This window comes from Scyliorhinus torazame, chromosome 4 (genome assembly GCF_047496885.1).
Source record: "Scyliorhinus torazame isolate Kashiwa2021f chromosome 4, sScyTor2.1, whole genome shotgun sequence".
Taxonomy (NCBI): Eukaryota; Metazoa; Chordata; class Chondrichthyes; order Carcharhiniformes; family Scyliorhinidae; genus Scyliorhinus; species Scyliorhinus torazame.
In genome coordinates, this window is record NC_092710.1 from 344,565,029 (window position 1) to 344,584,665 (window position 19,637).

The 19,637-nt window shown below is 50.2% G+C and overlaps 1 protein-coding gene across 1 annotated transcript in view; it reads right to left on the reverse strand.

Annotated features, from left to right (window-relative positions):
- Positions 1 to 19,637, reverse strand: part of LOC140411190 (dynein axonemal heavy chain 8-like) — a 2,783,184-nt gene that overhangs the window by 1,892,397 nt on the left and 871,150 nt on the right. The window contains exon 32 of the mRNA XM_072500280.1: positions 5,086 to 5,148. Within this exon, the coding sequence (XP_072356381.1) occupies positions 5,086 to 5,148 (63 nt within the window). The remainder of the gene's footprint in view (positions 1 to 5,085; positions 5,149 to 19,637) is intronic.

Sequence of the window (19,637 nt, forward strand, 5' to 3'; positions counted from 1 at the left end):
AGAAATTGACTCTTCTAGTCAGCTATAACCATGAGAGTAAGGGAAGATGATAGAGGTAAAAGAGTTAAATGAGAACTCATTATGAATAATTAACTATAATCATATTAAGCATTACATTGAGTACAACAATAGCTGGGAATCCACGAAGAATTAATCCAAATCATACACTTTAATTTCTTTCTTAAACTTAGGTTTCACATCTGCAAGTTGCTTGAGGCTGCAAGGTCAGTGACGTCAACTAGCTAAAAGGCCCAATTGTATTGTAAGAACTGGTTCTGCTGTCCCAGTACACGTAGTCCTGTTTCTATGGTAACAGCCAGTCTAGGGTGATAATGTCTTAACAAAAACTGTGTTTTTCTAATTAATGTTAGATGCAGGTGTGGATAATTTGGAAAATTGGCAAGCGATGGAATAGGAATAGGAAATTTGCACCAATACATTTAAATATATATATCTCTTAAATTGATGGACATACATATTGGCTGAATTGAGTAAATTATAAATTAGTTAAAGCCAATCAGAATTAAAAGGAAGGCTAGACCTTAAGATAATAATCTCCTTAAGAATCACTTACCAGGATGGAAAACCTCATCCTGGGATCACCCCATCTATATTTCTGAAACCTATTTCCTTTGCTGCTTGCTTTTGCTAATCATCATCTTTCTTTTGTTTAAATTACTTAGTTATTTTATCCTGTGTATTATGATTTTAAAAATTACTATGATCTGTAATTCAATGAAAACTCAGCTACTGTATTCGCTAAAGACAATTAATCTGACTAGCTTGCTGCAGGGCTAGTTGGAAACTTTCTGAATTTTGTACTGAAAATAAGTTTACCAGTGGCACAGCTGACACATAAAGTACAAGTGGACTTTGCCAAAAAGCACAGATTTGACCTCTGTTATTTGGGAACTGAGATGGGATAACGGATAACCAAGGTTCCGAATAGACACAGACATCCATCAAGGTTTTTAAAAATTCATGCATGGAATGTGAGCAATGATGGCTAGACCAGCATTTATGGCCCATACCTAAATATTGATATATTGGTGAGGCCAAGGCTGAGTTGTTTTCTTTTCCCCTTTTTGATTCCCAGTGCTGCAGCTATGTCCTTCAGGACTTGCCAGCTTGGTCATAGGTAGTGCATCAAGCCATTCTTAGTGATGGACAGTATCTGGAGGACTTTTTGTGTGTTTGTCACCTTCATTGCTTCTTCCAAGTAGTGTTCAACATGGAGAAGAGCTGATTCACCAGCTGAGGCTCAGGTATAGGTAGGTTGTTTTGCCCATGCTTGATCAGACGACATGAGACTTCACCAGGACCAATCCCTCTCAACTGCACCACTGCTCCATCACTGCTGGTGGGTTTGTCCTGTCGGTGTTGTAATGATATGTACAGACATGTAACTAAAGGGTTAATCACAACACCTAGCTGTGGCACTACCACTAGAGGGCATTACTAGATCCACTATACAACTGAGTTCTCAGAAGCTCTAGCTCTTTTTCCATGCAGGAGTTACCAGAGAGCAGTAGTGTAATAGAGAGAATCTCAGCCTAGTCATTCATAATCTCAACAATGGGTGGCCGAAAGGGCAATGTTCGCAATGTTCAAGCCGACTTAACGATGATTAATGGAATACTGCTGAGGCTAGACAGAATAGTCATTCCACTGCATCTCAGGCCTATGGTACTTCATCAAATTCACGAGGGACACCTTGGAACATAAAAATGCAGACAAAGGGCTAGACAAGCCGTCTAGTGGCCTGGCATCAATAGGGAAATCACAGACATGGTCTTGGGATGTGAGACCTGTCAGAAGTTCCAACCAGCATAGCGTAAGGAGACTCTTCAACCACACGTCTTGGAAACCTCTCCTTGAACTAAGGTAGGCATCGACTTATTCCACTCTAATGGTCAACTCAAAGACTGTGATCAGAGCAAAGAAACTTTCTTTCAGCATGGCATACCGAATACTGTTATGACTGACAATGGACCGTGCTTTGACAGTCAAGACTGGATTGCATTTGCAAAATGCTACAACTTCAAGCACATCACCTCTAGTCCGCACTACCCGCAGCAAAAATGGCAAAGTTGAAAAGGGGGTGCACACAGTCAAACAGCTAACTAACAAAGCCTCGGATTCAGCATCCGACATTCACTTAGCACTACTCTCATATCGTGCTAGTCCATTATCGACTGGCATGTCACCAGCTCAATGTCCGGCTCTACACCTACCTAATCCAGATCACCTACCGGTGATAAAGAAGATGCAACAGCTTTGTGATGATCAGAAACATTACTACGACAGACATGAAACTGATCTGGACTTCCTATCCAGAAGATACCTTCAGAATCAAGATACCTGATGGTGATTGGTCTGCTCCAGTTGTCATCATTGGACAAGCCACACCCAGATCCCACATTTTAAAAACAGTTGATGGCAACATCATTCGTAGAAATTGAAGGGCACTTCAAAAAATCAGACGTCCACAACCGATTTTTCCTCAAGTGTTGTTTAATGAAGGAATATTTTGGGACACCATAACCTACAACTCTGCTAGTAGTGATTCACACACAACTATCAAAACATAGACGTCTCCACTGCAACTTCTAAGAAGGTCATCGAGAAGAAGACAACCTAAAAGACTGAACTTATGAACATTTTGCTTCATATTGGGGTGGCACGGTAGCATAGTGGTGAGCACAGTTGCTTCGCAGCTCCAGGGTCCCAGGTTCAATTCCAGACTTGGGTCACTGTCTGTGTGGAGTCTGCATGTTCTCCCCGTGTCTGAGTGGGTTTCCTCCTGGTGCTCCGGTTTCCTCCCACAGTCCAAAGATGTGGATTGGTCATGATAAATTGCCCTTAGGTTAGGTGGGGTTACTGGGTTACAAGGTGTGGGTTTGGGTAGGGTGCTCGTTCCAAGAGCTGGTGCAGACTCGATGGGCTGATTGGCCTCCTTCTGTACTGTAGATTCTATGAAGATATTTGCTATGTACATATTTGCTGTGTATATAAGTCATACATATCATGTTATCCATTTTTCCTTGTTACCAAGCAAGAAATGTTAAAAAGAAAAGGGGGGATGTAATGATATGTGGACAGACATATAACTAAAGGGTTAATCACAACATTTAGCTGTGGCACTACCACTAGAGGGCATTACTAAATCCACTATATAACTGAGTTCCCGGAAGCTCTTTTTCCATTCAGGAGTTACCAGAGAGCAGCAGTGTAGTAGAGAGGATCTCAGCCTAGACACCACGTGTAGCTTAGATACAGTTTGTACAGTTAGGCATCCTTACTTTATTGCTAGAGTTAGTTCAGTGGAGTGTTGAACTCATTTATTAGTTTTATCGTTACTTAATAATTTCAGTTTACTTCGAAGACTCGAGCGGTCTTCAACATCATCTATAGTTAGTAATGACATATATTACTTAAACCCAATAATATAACAGGTGTGACAGGACATATCTAGGAATGCTGATGGAAGTGTCTGGAGCATTGCCTGAAGGCTATAATAATTTGAGCATGACTATGTCAAGGTATCAGTTTTGGTATCCCAGTATCGGCACAAAGTCTCAAATGTTAATCAGTCATATTTTGCAGGGTGAATTGAGCTCTATATGTTTTTATTGTATCCAGTGCCTAGATTGATGCATTAATGGGCGGCACGGTAGCACAGTGGTTAGCACTGTTATTTCACAGCACCAGCTCCCAGGTTCAATTCCTGGCTTGGGTCACTGTCTGTGCTTGGGTCACTGTCTGCACATTCTCCCCGTGTCTGCGTGGGTTTTCTCCAGGTGCTCCGGTTTCCTTCCACAAGTCCCGAATGACGTACTGTTAGGTGAATTGGACATTCTGAATTCTCCCTGAATTGTGTACCTGAACAGGTGCCGAAGTGTGGCGACTAGGGGGTTTTCACAGTAACTTCATTGCAGTGTTAATGTAAGCCTACTTGTGGCACTAATAAATATTATTATTATTACATTGTGCAGAGAAGGAGCACTGTCTTATGGTCTGATTTTCCAAAGTGTGGTTGAGGGATGGATCGGTAGGCACCCTTGATTTTTGTGCAGCAGTGGTCAAAAGAGTTTGCGCCCCTGGTGGGACAGGAGGTGTGTTGGTGGAATTTTTGAAGTGCACTCTTAAGGTTGGCCTGGTTGATGTGCCCGGCCTCGATGAACAAGGTCTCTGTATATTTTGTTTTATTGTCATTTATAGGGGTGTACAATTCATCAAGTACCTTCTTCACTTCCGCCTGGGGTGGGGTGTCGACCGCTGTGATAATGTCAGAATGGAATTCCCATGGAAGGTAGTATGGGAGACACTTCACAGTCAGGTACTCGAGGTCCAGGGAGCAGTAGTTCCCCAGGGTCACCACATCCAAGCAGCAGAAGGAGTTCATGAGGAGGCAAACCTCTCCACCCTTCCCTTCGCCTGATGATGCCGTGGAGTCCATCCGATGTGTGAGAAGCCTTCAGGTTGTATGGAACAGTCTTATGAGGCAGGGATGGAGCTGGAGACATTGGTTGGGTGTTAACCGACTACATCACATCTGCTTTACCCAAGAGAATGAGGACGTAGATATGGAACTCGGGGAGAGAGAGACTGCGACATTCTTGAGCAAATTGGCATAGGGAGTGACAAAGTATTGGGGGTGCTGGAAAGCTTAAAAATGGACAAATAGTCAGGCAGGTCAGGTGTTCTTCATGTGTTGGTGAAGACTCGATGGGTCGAAGGGCCTCTTTTACGTTGCATTATTCTGTGATTCTGTGAGTATTAATCGAGTAACATTACCAATATACTACTATTTCTATCTAGCCTTTAATGCAATATCAAAGCAATGCTAAACATATTTGCCCCTGAACCTGCAATAGAAACCCCCTAGATTACTGGTTGAAAAGAAGGCTTATTTATGCATTTCATCATTCAGGCGAAAGCTCACATCATTACACAATAAATATAGCAAAACTTTGAAGCAAATTAACAGTCATGCAAAAATAATAAAAAATAATTTAAAGATTCTTTTCCTGTGCTTATTTGCCTTTAACAATTGATACACTTGTTCGTAAAATCAACTGTTACCTGAAAGATCTGTAATCTGGTGCTGGCTTCTGAAGGTGGAATACCTGAAACCATAGGACCTTCCTAAAATAACAAAATGAAATATATATTTTCTGAATCTCAAAACAACAAGCAAACAATACAGATGGTGTTACCAATGTCATCAAAATCTGAATTTAATACCTTTTGTAAAGGCACAAGTTAGTGGAACTATTTGCTTATGTAATGCAGTTACAGGGAATAACTCTTTGGCTCTAAAGGTGGCAATGTCCCTCAATTTGAGGCTGACATCTACTGAGGGTTACGAGTTTCTGCCATGTGTCTTCATTTGACTGAGCAGGCAATTCTCAATCCACATTATTAGTTAAAAAATATTATTGGAGAAATTAATGGGACGAAAAGTTGATAAATCCCTTAACCTGATGACCGACATTCCAGAGTGTTGAAAGAGGTGGTTGCAGAGATTGTGGATGCATTGGTGATCATCTTTCAAAATTATTTTGATTCTGGAACTGAGCCTACAAATTGGAATGCAACAAAAGAGTATAACATTTATTAAATGAGAAGAGATTAAGCATGGCATGGCAGCACACTGGTGCCACACAGCGCCAGGGATCTAGGTTCAATTCCAACCTTGGGTCACTGTCTGTGTGGGGTTTGCACATTCTCCCTGTATCTGCGTGGGTTTCTTCTGGGTGCTCCGGTTTCCACTCACAGTCCAAAGATGTGCAGGTTAGGTGGATTGGCCATGATAAATTGCCTCCAAGTATCCAAAGGTTAAGTGGGGTTATGGCGATTGGGTGGGGGCTTGGACAGATGTAGGGTGCTCCTTTGGAGGTTCAGTGTAGACTCAATGAGCTGAATGGCCTCCTTCTGTACTGTGGGGATTCAAGAGTCTATCACAATACATCATTCCTTCACTCCAACAGATGTGCACAGATTTGGAAGGATACCACAAGTTACAAAATATACATTTTACTCAAATGTTTCCAGTAATTGCACAGTCCATAGAAACTATTAGGCAAAATGTGGTCAGACCCCCACACTCTGAAACCAAGTAATAGTCTTTATTAAGTCACAAGTAGGCCTCCATTAACATCGTAACAAAGTTACTGTGAAAATCCCCAAGTCGCCACACTCTGGCGCCTGTTCGGGTACACTGAGGCAGAATTCAGAATGCCCAATTCACCTAACAAACACATCTTTTAGGACTTGTGGGAGGAAACCGGAGCACACGGAGGAAACCCATGCAGACACAGCGAGAACGTGTAGACTCTGCACAGACAATGACTCAAACGGAAATCATACCCAGGACCCTGGTGCTGTGAAGCAACTGTGTCCAATTCCTGTGGATTGATAGACCCAGTCCACTCCTGTGGATTTCTCATCAAATTCCTCCGGAAGCTTACTACACTGGTCTTACTGGAACTCTGACTTTCACATGAGTGCTTCCAAACTCCACTCTTGAAAAACACATCTTGAAATCTTCTCCCATACAATGCTTTCTCTTGGATGCTTTCACCAAGCATCTAGCTCTAGGATTTCATCCTCTACTTTTGGTGTTGCCTGCTTTGGATTGCCACTTGATTCAAGTTTCCATATCATCTCTCAGATACCCAACCATGCCAACAGAACACTCCTACTGCACAGGATATATTAACGTGTCACCAAGTGTTTGATTTACGTTGGATGTCTGGCTTCTCACCAAGGCAACATCAAATCTAGTTCTTGCAGCTGTCTATTAAACTCAGCACTTTATCTGATTTTGACTTTAACTTTACCAAAAGGAACTTAGACTGGAACTCGCCGGCGGTTGGGATTCTCTTTTCCCGATGGCAACGCACCCCAGCCTGCGGGTTTTCCGGTGCCGTGTGATGGCTTCAATGGGAAATATGTCGCGAATAGAGAATTCCACCACCAGCGAATGGCATATTGCCAAGAAACATGCGGCTGGGGGACTGGAGAAACGAAACGCGATTGGGTGGAGATTCGTTCCAACGCCGAAATTGCCACGGGCACTGATTTGACACTAAATAGCAATTCTCCCTCGTCTCAACAGCGGCGAAACACACATACAGTAAACACCGTTGGCATATCATTTGTGGGCCTGACCAGGTATTCTCAGGGGCCTCTGCGAATCTCTGCCTCTGATTGGCCGAATTCCTTGTGCTTTTAAAAATTGTGAAACCAGCGTTGTGGCTGGCGACAGAGAGAGAAGAGGTAGGACACAGAGAGGCGCAACTTTGGGCAGCCAGTCTAGACACTGACTGGGCTGGCAGGGGCCTGAAAGGTCTGGGGGTGGTGGTGATGGGGGAACGGGCCGAGTGCCTGGAATGACCCCCCATGGTGTCCAGCCACAGACCGCCGGGGCCTACAAGGCAGCCATCTTGCTGTCTGCCCTATTGGCCACCCGCCCTACTGACCACCTGGTCCTGCAGAGTGACACTGGCCATATGGGTGCTCCCACCCCACAAAACTCACTCTCCGCCATATCCCCACCACCCACAGACCGCCCACCACCTGCTGGTGGGGCATCTGTGGCCCACTCAAAGGCAACGCCCACAGTAGCCACCACAGGGGAGCGCCGGAGCGGGGCAGCGGAGCATACCACTGACAAGGGCAGCGCCAGCCAACGGTATCCCTGGCATAAGGGACGGGGACCAGGGCCAGAGGCCCCCATGATGCCGGGCACCGATGGGGCTAGGGGTGTGGAGATAGTGGGGAGCATGCCGGGGCGGAGCCCGCAGTGTCAACCGAGGCCCCTATTAGTCCGATGGACCTGGCTGGGTGCGGGGGTACGCAACATGCTAACATGTCACTTTCACTCCCTGCAGACAATGGATATTGGAATTCAACCAACAATGGTGGCCTTCATTGTTGCAGCCATGGGGGATGATCGAGGAGGAGGAAGCTTCAGCAGCTGAGCGTGCAGCAGTGGAGCCGGTCCCAGAGAAATAGGATACAGCGCCCAGGATGGACAGCCAGCTACCCAACAGGCTGAGGAGGAGGTGCAAAGGAGGCACCGCGTGAGCCCTCGTGTCATTTGAGGACCTGCCGGATCAGGCATGCCAGCGAAGACTCCGGCTGAGCAGGGAAGCAGTGCGACATATCTACCAGATAATGGCACACCCGGCACTGCAGGCGAATGGGGGAGGACACCCCCTCCCGTAGGCCATCAAGGTGACGGTCACTCTGAATTTGTACGCTACGGGGTACTTCCAGGCACCAAATGGGGACCTGTCCGGGATCTCATATAGGAGGCCCTATATGCCCAGTCGGCACAATACATCAATTTCAACGTGGACCAAGCCCACCAGGATGCCCGGGCAGCGGGATTCGCTGCCATCGACGGGATGGCTCTGGTCCAGGGGTGATCGCCAGGATGCATGTCCCCCTACGAGAATTACACTACAATTACACTGCAATGAAGTTACTCTGAAAACCCCCTAGTCTCCACACTCTGGCGCCTGTTCGGGTTCACTGAGAAAGAATTCAGAATGTCCAATTCACCTAACAGCATGTTTTTCGGGACTTGTGGGAGGAAAGCGGAGCACCCGGAGGAAACCCATGCAGAAACAGAGAGAACGTGCAGACAGTGACCCAAGCCAGGAATTGAACCTGGGACCCTGGTGCTTAAAAACAACAGTGCTAGCCACTGTGCTACCGTGCCATCCACCCGAAAGGAGTTCCACTTGATGATATGTGACCATCAGCGGCACACCATGCATGTCTGAGGCCGATACCTGGACACCATGCATGATGCCTTCACCATGGCACACTCGACGATTCCTGACATGTTCGAGACACCCTCACCCGGTTGTGGGGTTGGCTCCTGGGCGACAGGGGTTAGCCACAGCGGTCATGGATGATGACACATATATGAAGGCCATAGGCTGATGCGCGGAGACCCACTACAACAATGCCATGCAGAAACCAGGAGAGTGATCAAGCGGTGCTTTGGTCTCCTGAAGATGCGGCTCAGGTGCCTGGACCACTCTGGTATGATCCTCCAATATGACGCTGCGAGGGTCACCCATATCGTGGTGGTCTGCTGCGTCCTCCATGACATCATGCCGCAGAGGTCCGATGTGCTGAAGGAGGAGGATGAACACCAGTCCTCATCCGATGAGGGTGATGCGGGGCTTGCCACTGCAGATGGTGAAATTTGAATTCAATAAAAATCTGGAATTAAGACTTTATTTATGACCATGAATCCATTGCCGATTGTTGTAAAAACTCATCTGGTTCACTAATGACCTTCAGGGAAGGAAATCTGCCATGGTTACCTGGTCTGGCCTACATGTGACTCCAGGCCCACAGCAATTTGGTTGAGTCTGAACTGCTCCCTCAAGGGCAATTAGGGAATGGCAATAAATGCAGGCACTGCCTGCAATGCTCACGTCCGATGAACAAACAAAAAAAAATGGGCAGGACATGGGTCCCAGGGAGGCACAGGAGTCCGCAAGATGTGTACACTGGGGTCAACGTGCACGGGACGCTCTGATCACCTCCAGATTTATTGACTAGGGATGGGATTTCGCCAGGGGCATGGACACCGCCCCCCCCCCCCCCCCCCCCCCCTCTCGGTCGCCACCCCTCCTGCAACCCCTTCCGTGATACATTCCTGCAACACTACAAGGTGTGGACCCTGAGTTGGTAATAACACCGGGTCTGGTCCATGGAATGGAGTATGAAGACAACCCACTCTGCGATGAGCTCTGGTACTCTGCATTGTTTGCCAATGTCTGACCCCTGCCCACGGTAGCACTTTTCACTGTCCCCCTAGGTGATCCCTGCATGCCAGCTGGCCATTCCATCACACGGTCCCATCGGATTCCTGGGGTGACAGTGGTAGGGATGATTGATTGGGGGGATGGGGGGGCGGGGGGGGGGGGGGGGGCGGGGGTCCTGCCCACCCACAACATCTGCCCAATCCACCCTCCCACCGTATTCTCCATGGGACAGTCATCCGCAGTGCAACTGGTATCTGGACCCTTGTGTTTTGTCAGGGATGTGTGTTTAAATCTTTATTGAGTGTGTATGGTTTGAAAGTTTTGAACATCAATCCACCAGGGACAGGAAGGGGGGGGTCTGAGGTGCTGCAGTGTTCCGGCACCTCCACTGCGGGAGTCACCAGCACGGGCCCCATCACCTCCTCCTCCATTGGGGTGCCCAATATGTTCCATGGGACAGTCATCTGCAGTACAACTGGTATCTGGACCCTTGTGTTTTGTCAGGGAGGTGTGTATAAATCTTGATTAAGTGTGTATGATTTGAAAGTTTTGAACATTAATCCTCAAGGAACAGCAATAATTGAGGTTGGCTCATCAGCAATGATAGTGCAGCGACACCTGGGTCTCCTCAGTATTAGTGTCCGAACTCCAGACATGCAGTTTAGGTTGAGTTCCCTCGGCTGGTCCAGATCTAATTCATCGCAGTAATTGCATCATTAAAAGATATCGAAAGTGTCAAGTCTTGTTTCATATTGCTGCCGTTCCTCAGTGGACTTTAAATTGACAGAGTGAGTGCACTAACTGGTCACCGCTGATGTTTCCACTTGTAGGAGAAACTAGAACCCAAAGGCACAGCCTCAGACTAAAGGGATGATCGTTTAAAACAGAGTTGAGGAGGAATTTCTTCAGCCACAGGGTGGTGAATCTGTGGAACTATTTGCCGCAGAAGGCTGTGGAGGTGAAATCACTGAGTGTCTTTAAGACAGAGATAGATAGGTTCTTGATTAATAAGGGGATCAGGGTTATGGGGAATAGACAGGAGAATGGGGATGACAAAAATATCAGCCATGATTGAATGGCAGAGCAGACTCAATTGTTAAGTAATGGGTTAAGAGACATTGCAATCAGTTGTCTCATTTATGTTAAGTATCCATTAATTGACACTAATATGTAAAGGGGCTTCAGGTGGCCTCTGTCAGGTGATGTATAGTTAGAGTTTTGTGCAAAGGCTGTTGGAATGAAATAAATGTGTGTTTGTGAAAAAGGGACAGAACTTTAGACTCTTCATATCACAGCAACTAAAACACCAAACAATTGGAAGCAGAGGATGGTTGCTGTGTAAATGTGAAGGGTTGAAAGATACAACTTTTCCAGATCAAACCAAGGAGCGAGTGAGAAAAAAAAGGGATATATGGCTGAACCGAGGATAAAGATGGCTGGATATGACTATCCTCCCTTATTTTCTGAAAGGGAATCGTACGACCAATGGAGAAGTGCACTAGTTATGTGGACTAAAGTAACTGCTTTGGGAACGAGAAAACAAGGTATGGCATTGGCTCTTTCTCTACCATATGGCAGTAAAATCCGAAACAAAGTGCTTTCTGAGCTGGAATTGGAAGAGTTAGACTCAGAAGAAGGTCTGGAGACTTTATTACATTATATGGATTAGATTTATAAGAAAGATGACTTGTTAAGTGCGTATGAAGCATGGTCGGATTTTGATCAGTTCCGGAAAACTTATCGGAGTTTCAGCGGGAGCAGTGCGGAAGTGGCTGCTGGGAGGTAAGTCTGTCCTTTAAAAGCACTTGTCTTTGCAGGGGCCGGCCAGTCGATTTCGGCGGGAGAACAGCTGGTGAGTCAGTTTCAGCGGGAGCAGTGCGGAAGTGGCTGCTGGGAGGTAAGTCTGTCCTTTAAAAGCACTTGTCTTTGCAGGGGCAGGCCAGTCGATTTTGGCGGGAGAACAGCTGGTGAGTCAGTTTCAGCGGGAGCAGTGCGGAAGTGGCTGCTGGGAGGTAAGTCTGTCCTTTAAAAGCACTTGTCTTTGCAGGGGCCGGCCAGTCGATTTCGGCGGGAGAACAGCTGGTGAGTCAGTTTCAGCGGGAGCAGTGCGGAAGTGGCTGCTGGGAGGTAAGTCTGTCCTTTAAAAGCACTTGTCTTTGCAGGGGCAAGCCAGTCGATTTCGGCGGGAGAACAGCTGGTGAGTCAGTTTCAGCGGGAGCAGTGCGGAGGTGGCTGCTGGGAGGTACGTCTGTCCTTTAAAAGCACTTGTCTTTGCAGGGGCAGGCCAGTCGATTTCGGCGGGAGAACAGCTGGTGAGTCAGTTTCAGCGGGAGCAGTGCGGAAGTGGCTGCTGGGAGGTAAGTCTGTCCTTTAAAAGCACTTGTCTTTGCAGGGGCAAGCCAGTCGATTTCGGCGGGAGAACAGCTGGTGAGTCAGTTTCAGCGGGAGCAGTGCGGAAGTGGCTGCTGGGAGGTACGTCTGTCCTTTAAAAGCACTTGTCTTTGCAGGGGCAGGCCAGTCGATTTCGGCGGGAGAACAGCTGGTGAGTCAGTTTCAGCGGGAGCAGTGCGGAAGTGGCTGCTGGGAGGTAAGTCTGTCCTTTAAAAGCACTTGTCTTTGCAGGGGCAGGCCAGTCGATTTCGGCGGGAGAACAGCTGGTGAGTCAGTTTCAGCGGGAGCAGTGTGGAAGTGGCTGCTGGGAGGTAAGTCTGTCCTTTAAAAGCACTTGTCTTTGCAGGGGCAGGCCAGTCGATTTCGGCGGGAGAACAGCTGGTGAGTCAGTTTCAGCGGGAGCAGTGCGGAAGTGGCTGCTGGGAGGTAAGTCTGTCCTTTAAAAGCACTTGTCTTTGCAGGGGCAGGCCAGTCGATTTCGGCGGGAGAACAGCTGGTGAGTCAGTTTCAGTGGGAGCAGTGCAGAAGTGGCTGCTGGGAGGTAAGTCTGTCCTTTAAAAGCACTTGTCTTTGCAGGGGCAGGCCAGTCGATTTCGGCGGGAGTGGAGCTGGCTGGTTAGTCAATTTCAGCAGGAGCTGAGAATTTTTTTTTTTTTTTTTAAATTAGTGTTTTAGGCGGGAACAGGAAGTCGACCCGCGGACGTCTGGGAAGACCCTCACCAATAAATTCTGGTGGAGAGGAAACCCGAGACACTACACGTGTAGTGTCTCCCACCCGCCCTCCTCCTCTAACCTAATAATAAAACCCATTGGTGTGAGGTAAGTACCATATTTTATTATATTATTATTATTTTTTATAAAAAATTTAATTTAGTTGTTAGCCAGATCTTGGTAGAAAGTTAGAGGAATGGCAGGGAAGGGAGTGCAATGTTCCTCCTGCAGGATGTTTGAGGTGAGGGATGCAGTTAGTATCCCTGCTGATTTTACCTGCAGGAAGTGCTGCCATCTCCAGCTCCTCCAAGACCGAGTTAGGGAACTGGTCAGTGCAGGGATCCCCTGCGGTCGTTCCCCTGAGAAACAAGTATACCGCTTTGGATACTTGTGGGGGGGGGACTTACCAGGGGTAAGCCATGGGGTACGGGCCTCTGGCATGGAATCTGTCCCTGTTGCTCAGAAAGGAAGGGGGGAGAGGAGCAGAGCATCAGTAATTGGGGACTCGATATTCAGGGGCACAGATAGGAGATTTTGTGGGAGCGAGAGAGACTCACGTTTGGTATGTTGCCTCCCAGGTGCAAGGGTACGTGATGTCTCGGATCGTGTTTTCCGGGTCCTTAAGGGGGAGGGGGAGCAGCCCCAGGTCGTGGTCCACATTGGCACTAACGACATAGGTAGGAAAGGGGACAAGGATGTCAGGCAGGCTTTCAGGGAGCTAGGATGGAAGCTCAGAACTAGAACAAACAGAGTTGTTATCTCTGGGTTGTTGCCCTTGCCACGTGATAGTGAGATGAGGAATAGGGAGAGAGAGCATTTAAACACGTGGCTACAGGGATGGTGCAGGCGGGAGGGATTCAGATTTCTGGATAACTGGGGCTCTTTCTGGGGAAGGTGGGACCTCTACAGACAGGATGGTCTACATCTGAACCTGAGGGGCACAAATATCCTGGGGGGGAGATTTGTTAGTGCTCTTTGGGGGGGTTTAAACTAATGCAGCAGGGGCATGGGAACCTGGATTGTAGTTTTAGGGTTGTGGTAGTATGTATTAGGGGTCATGTGGGACTGGAAGCCCTAATGTCATTGGCTGACAGATCCCGGGTCCTGGTTGGCCGTTGACCTCTAGCTCCGCCCTGAAGGCGGAGTATAAGAAGCCGGAGTCCCCCCCCGCAGGCCATTCTACTATCAAGCTGCGGGGGAACAGACACGCTTAATAAAGCCTCATCGACTTCACTCTATTCGTCTCACGGAGTCTTTGTGCGCTACAATTTATTAAGGGTGCCTAAAAAGGACTATGGAGCTCAGGATCATTCCGGAATGCCTGAGGATCAGCCCCCACGCAGTGAACGCGGCAGCAGCCTTCAAGCACTGGCAGACTTGTTTTGAGGCCTACCTCAGAACGGCCACCGGCCGGGTCACAGAAGACCAAAAACTACAGGTCCTGCACTCGAGGGTGAGCACGGAGATTTTCTCCCTCATCGAAGACGCGGAGGATTTCCAGACGGCGTTCGCAGCACTGAAAAGTCTCTATGTCCGCCCAGTTAACCAAATCTACGCTCGCTACCAGCTCGCGACGAGACGGCAAGGTCCCGGAGAATCGATGGGCGAATTCTACGCCGCGCTGCTGATTTTGGGACGAGCCTGCAGCTGCCCTTCAGTGAAGGCAAATGAACACACGGACATGTTAATGCGCGATGCTTTTGTGGCAGGTTTGAATTCCTCCCAAATCCGCCAAAGACTTCTAGAAAGAGAGTCGCTCGGACTCTCAGAGGCCCGGGCCCTAGCAGCCTCCCTAGACGTGGCCGCGCGTAATACCCGCGCCTACGGCCCCGACCGCGCGGCAGCCCATTGGGCTCCGTACCTACCCGTCGCGACAAACCCACCCCCGCCCCCCCGGACACCCCACAGGCTTGCGCGGTCCAAACGCCAAGTCGCACCGGGGGCGCCCACTGCTATTTCTGCGGCCAGGCGAAACACCCCCGGCAGCGCTGCCCGGCCCGCGCAGCAATCTGCAAGAGCTGCGGGAAAAAGGGCCATTTCGCGGTTGTGTGCCGGTCCCGCGAGGTCGCCGCTGTCCCGAGAGAACAGGGAGCCCTGCAAGCCGTTTACGCTCCCCAACCCCCCCCAGCGCCCCATGTATGACCCGCAGGTGCAGCCGCTCTGGGTCCCGACCACCGCGGTCCCGGGAGAACAGGGAGCCCTGCACGCCGCTTACGCTCCCCAAATGCCCCCCCCCGTCCCCACGTATGACCCGCCGGCGCTTCCACTTTGGGTCCCGACCACCGCTCTCCCCGGAGAAGAGGGAGTTCTGCGCGTCTCTAACGCCCCCCAAACCCCCCCCCGCGCCCCACGTCTGACCCGCCGGCGCTACCAACTTGGGTCCCGACCACCGCTGTCCCCAGAGATGAGGGAGACCCGCGCGGTCCTAACGCTCCCCAACCCCACCAGCGCCCCATGTGCGACCCGCAGACGCCGCCATTTTGAGTCCCGGCCACCACGAGGGGAGGAAGGGCGCCGCCATCTTGGACCACCCCAGACCTGTACGACGCGTGGGGGTGGCCATTTTGTCCACCCCCGCCGCCATCTTGTGACCCCCCAGCCATGTGCGATGTATGGGGGCAGCCATTTTGTTCATCCCCGACGCCATCTTGGACGGCAACAACGGACCCCACTCCACTACTGCAACCACGTCTCGCTTCAATTACGCTCGATCAAGCTCGGCCCCGGACACTCCAGACGACGACGACAACGGTGCTAATAAACGGCCACGAGACACCATGCCTAGTCGACTCCGGGAGCACGGAGAGCTTTATCCACCCCGACACGGTAAGACGCTGTTCCTTGACCACCTATCCCAGCGCACAAAAGATTTCCCTAGCTGCAGGATCTCACTCCGTACAGATCCAAGGATTCTGCATAGTTACCCTAACGGTGCAGGGGAGGGAGTTCAAAAACTACAAACTAAACGTCCTTCCCCAACTCTGCGCCCCCACCTTACTGGGATTAGATTTCCAATGCAATCTACAGAACCTTACGTTCAAATTCGGCGGCCCAATACCCCCACTCACTATCTGCGGCCTCGCAACCCTCAAGGTGCAACCCCTGTCCTTGTTTGCGAACCTCACCCCGGATTGCAAACCCGTCGCCACTAGGAGCAGACGGCACAGCGCCCAGGACCGGACCTTCATTCGGTCCGAAGTCCAGCGGCTACTAAAGGAAGGCATAATCCAGGCCAGCAATAGTCCCTGGAGAGCGCAGGTGGTAGTAGTGAAGACAGGGGAGAAACAAAGGATGGTCATAGACTATAGCCAGACCATCAACAGGTACACACAACTAGACGCGTACCCTCTCCCCCGCATATCCGACATGGTCAACCGGATTGCCCAATATAAAGTCTTCTCCACCGTGGACCTCAAGTCCGCCTACCATCAGCTCCCCATCCGCCCAAGTGACCGCAAGTACACAGCCTTCGAGGCAGACGGGCGATAATACCATTTCCTAAGGGTCCCATTTGGCGTCACAAACGGGGTCTCGGTCTTCCAACGGGAGATGGACCGAATGGTTGATCAACATGGGTTGCGGGCCACGTTCCCGTATCTCGACAATGTAACCATCTGCGGCCACGACCAGCAGGACCACGACGCCAACCTCCAAAAATTCCTCCAGACCGCCAAAGCCTTGAACCTCATGTACAACGAGGACAAGTGCGTTTTTAGCACCAATCGGCTAGCCATTCTGGGCTACGTAGTGCGCAATGGGATAATAAGCCCCGACCCCGAGCGTATGCGCGCCCTCATGGAATTTCCCCTCCCACACTGCCCAAAAGCCCTGAAACGCTGCCTGGGGTTTTTTTCATACTACGCCCAGTGGGTCCCCCAGTACGCAGACAAGGCCCGCCCCCTAATACAGACCACGACCTTCCCTCTGTCGACAGAGGCTTGCCAGGCCTTCAGCCGCATCAAAGCGGATATCGCAAAGGCCACGATGCGCGCCATCGAAGAGTCCCTCCCCTTCCAGGTCGAGAGCGACGCCTCCGACGTAGCTCTAGCGGCCACCCTTAACCAAGCGGGCAGACCCGTGGCCTTTTTCTCCCGGACCCTCCACGCCTCAGAAATCCGCCACTCCTCAGTGGAAAAGGAAGCCCAAGCCATAGTGGAAGCTGTGCGACATTGGAGGCATTACCTGGCCGGCAGGAGATTCACTCTCCTCACTGACCAACGGTCGGTAGCCTTCATGTTCGATAATGCACTGCGGGGCAAAATCAAAAACGACAAGATCTTAAGGTGGAGGATCAAGCTCTCCACCTTCAACTACGAGATTTTGTATCGTCCCGGAAAGCTGAACGAGCCGTCCGATGCCCTATCCCGCGGCACATGTGCCAACGCACAAATTAACCGCCTCCAAACCCTCCACGAGGACCTCTGCCACCCGGGGGTCACTCGGTTTTTCTACTTTATCAAGTCCCGCAATCTCCCATACTCTTTAGAGGAGGTCCGTACAGTCACAAGGGACTGCCACATCTGCGCGGAATGCAAACCGCATTTTTTCATGCCGGATGGTGCGCACCTGATTAAGGCTTCCCGCCCCTTTGAACGCCTTAGTCTCGATTTCAAAGGGCCCCTCCCCTCCACCGACCGCAACGCACACTTTCTTAATGTGGTGGACGAATACTCCCGCTTCCCATTCGCCATTCCCTGCTCTGACATGACCGCGGCCACAGTTATTAAAGCCCTGAACACCACCTTCACACTGTTCGGTTGCCCCGCATACGTCCACAGCGACAGGGGGTCCTCTTTCATGAGTGATGAGCTGCGCCAGTTCCTGCTCAGCAAGGGCATAGCCTCAAGCAGGACGACCAGCTACAACCCCGGGGGAACGGGCAAGTAGAGAGGGAGAACGGCACGGTCTGGAAGACCGTCCTACTGGCCCTACGGTCCAGGGACCTCCCAGTTTCACGGTGGCAGGAGGTCCTCCCGGACGCTCTCCACTCCATCCGGTCGCTATTATGTACGAGCACTAATCAAACGCCTCATGAGCGTCTCCTTGTCTTCCCTAGGAGGTCCTCCTCTGGAACGTCGCTCCCGACCTGGCTGGCGGCCCCAGGACCCACCTTGCTCCGGAAGCATGTGCGGGCACATAAGGCGGACCCGTTGGTCGAAAGGGTTCACCTCATCCACGCGAACCCGCAGTACGCTTACGTGGAGTACCCCGACGGCCGACAGGACACGGTCTCCCTGCGGGATCTGGCGCCCGCCGGCAACACACACACCCCCCCGACACCATTCACCCAACCCCCCCCCTTCCTGCCACCGCCGCACCCCGCGACCGCCCCCTTCCCAGGAGGATCGGTTCCCCTCCCCTCAGGCCCGACCAAGAATAAAGCCCAAGCTGAAACCATAAGGCTCCCGGAGACGACAACACCGGTACAAGCACCACCACCACCACCACCGGGACCGATCGACACGGACGACCAGACCGCCCGACCGACTCGTGGCGTCGATCTAAATCAATATATGGACTTTTCACAAGAACATTTTGCTTTTCTCCCGATACCTTCTGTAAATAGTTGAAACAGGACAAAATTGTACAATACTGTATTGCCATGTGAATGTTTTCCTCCCAGGACCAGCCCTGTAAACCCTTACCACCATACGAAGCATCACCCCGCCGGGTTCATTTTTGACAAGGGGTGAATGTGGTAGTATGTATTAGGGGTCATGTGGGACTGGAAGCCCTAATGTCATTGGCTGACAGATCCCGGGTCCTGGTTGGCCGCTGACCTCTAGCTCCGCCCTGAAGGTGGAGTATAAGAAGCCGGAGTCCTCCCCCGCAGGCCATTCTACTATCGAGCTGCGGGGGAACAGACACGCTTAATAAAGCCTCATCGACTTCACTCTATTCGTCTCACGGAGTCTTTGTGCGCTACAAGGGTAAGGGAGAATGAGAGTATAGAGGTCAGGAGCACAGATTTGACGTCGCAGGAGGGGGCCAGTGTTCAGGTAGGTGGTTTGAAGTGTGTCTACTTCAATGCCAGGAGTATACGAAACAAGGTAGGGGAACTGGCAGCATGGGTTGGTACCTGGGACTTCGATGTTGTAGCCATTTCGGAGACATGGATAGAGCAGGGAAAGGAATGGATGTTGCAGGTTCCGGGGTTTAGGTGTTTTAGTAAGCTCAGAGAAGGAGGCAAAAGAGGGGGAGGTGTGGCGCTACTAGTCAAGAGCAGTATTACGGTGGCGGAGAGGATGCTAGATGGGGACTCTTCTTCCGAGGTAGTATGGGCTGAAGTTAGAAACAGGAAAGGAGAGGTCACCCTGTTGGGAGTTTTTTATAGGCCTCCTAATAGTTCCAGGGATGTAGAGGGAAGGATGACGAAGATGATTCTGGATAAGAGCGAAAGTAACAGGGTAGTTATTATGGGAGACTTTAACTTTCCAAATATTGACTGGAAAATATATAGTTCGAGTACAATAGATGGGTCGTTTTTTGTACAGTGTGTGCAGGAGGGTTTCCTGAAACAATATGTTGACAGGCCAACAAGAGGCGAGGCCACGTTGGATTTGGTTTTGGGTAATGAACCAGGCCAGGTGTTGGATTAGGAGGTAGGAGAGCACTTTGGGGACAGTGACCACAATTCGGTGACGTTTACGTTAATGATGGAAAGGGATAAGTATACACCGCAGGGCAAGAGTTATAGCTGGGGGAAGGGCAATTATAATGCCATTAGACGTGACTTGG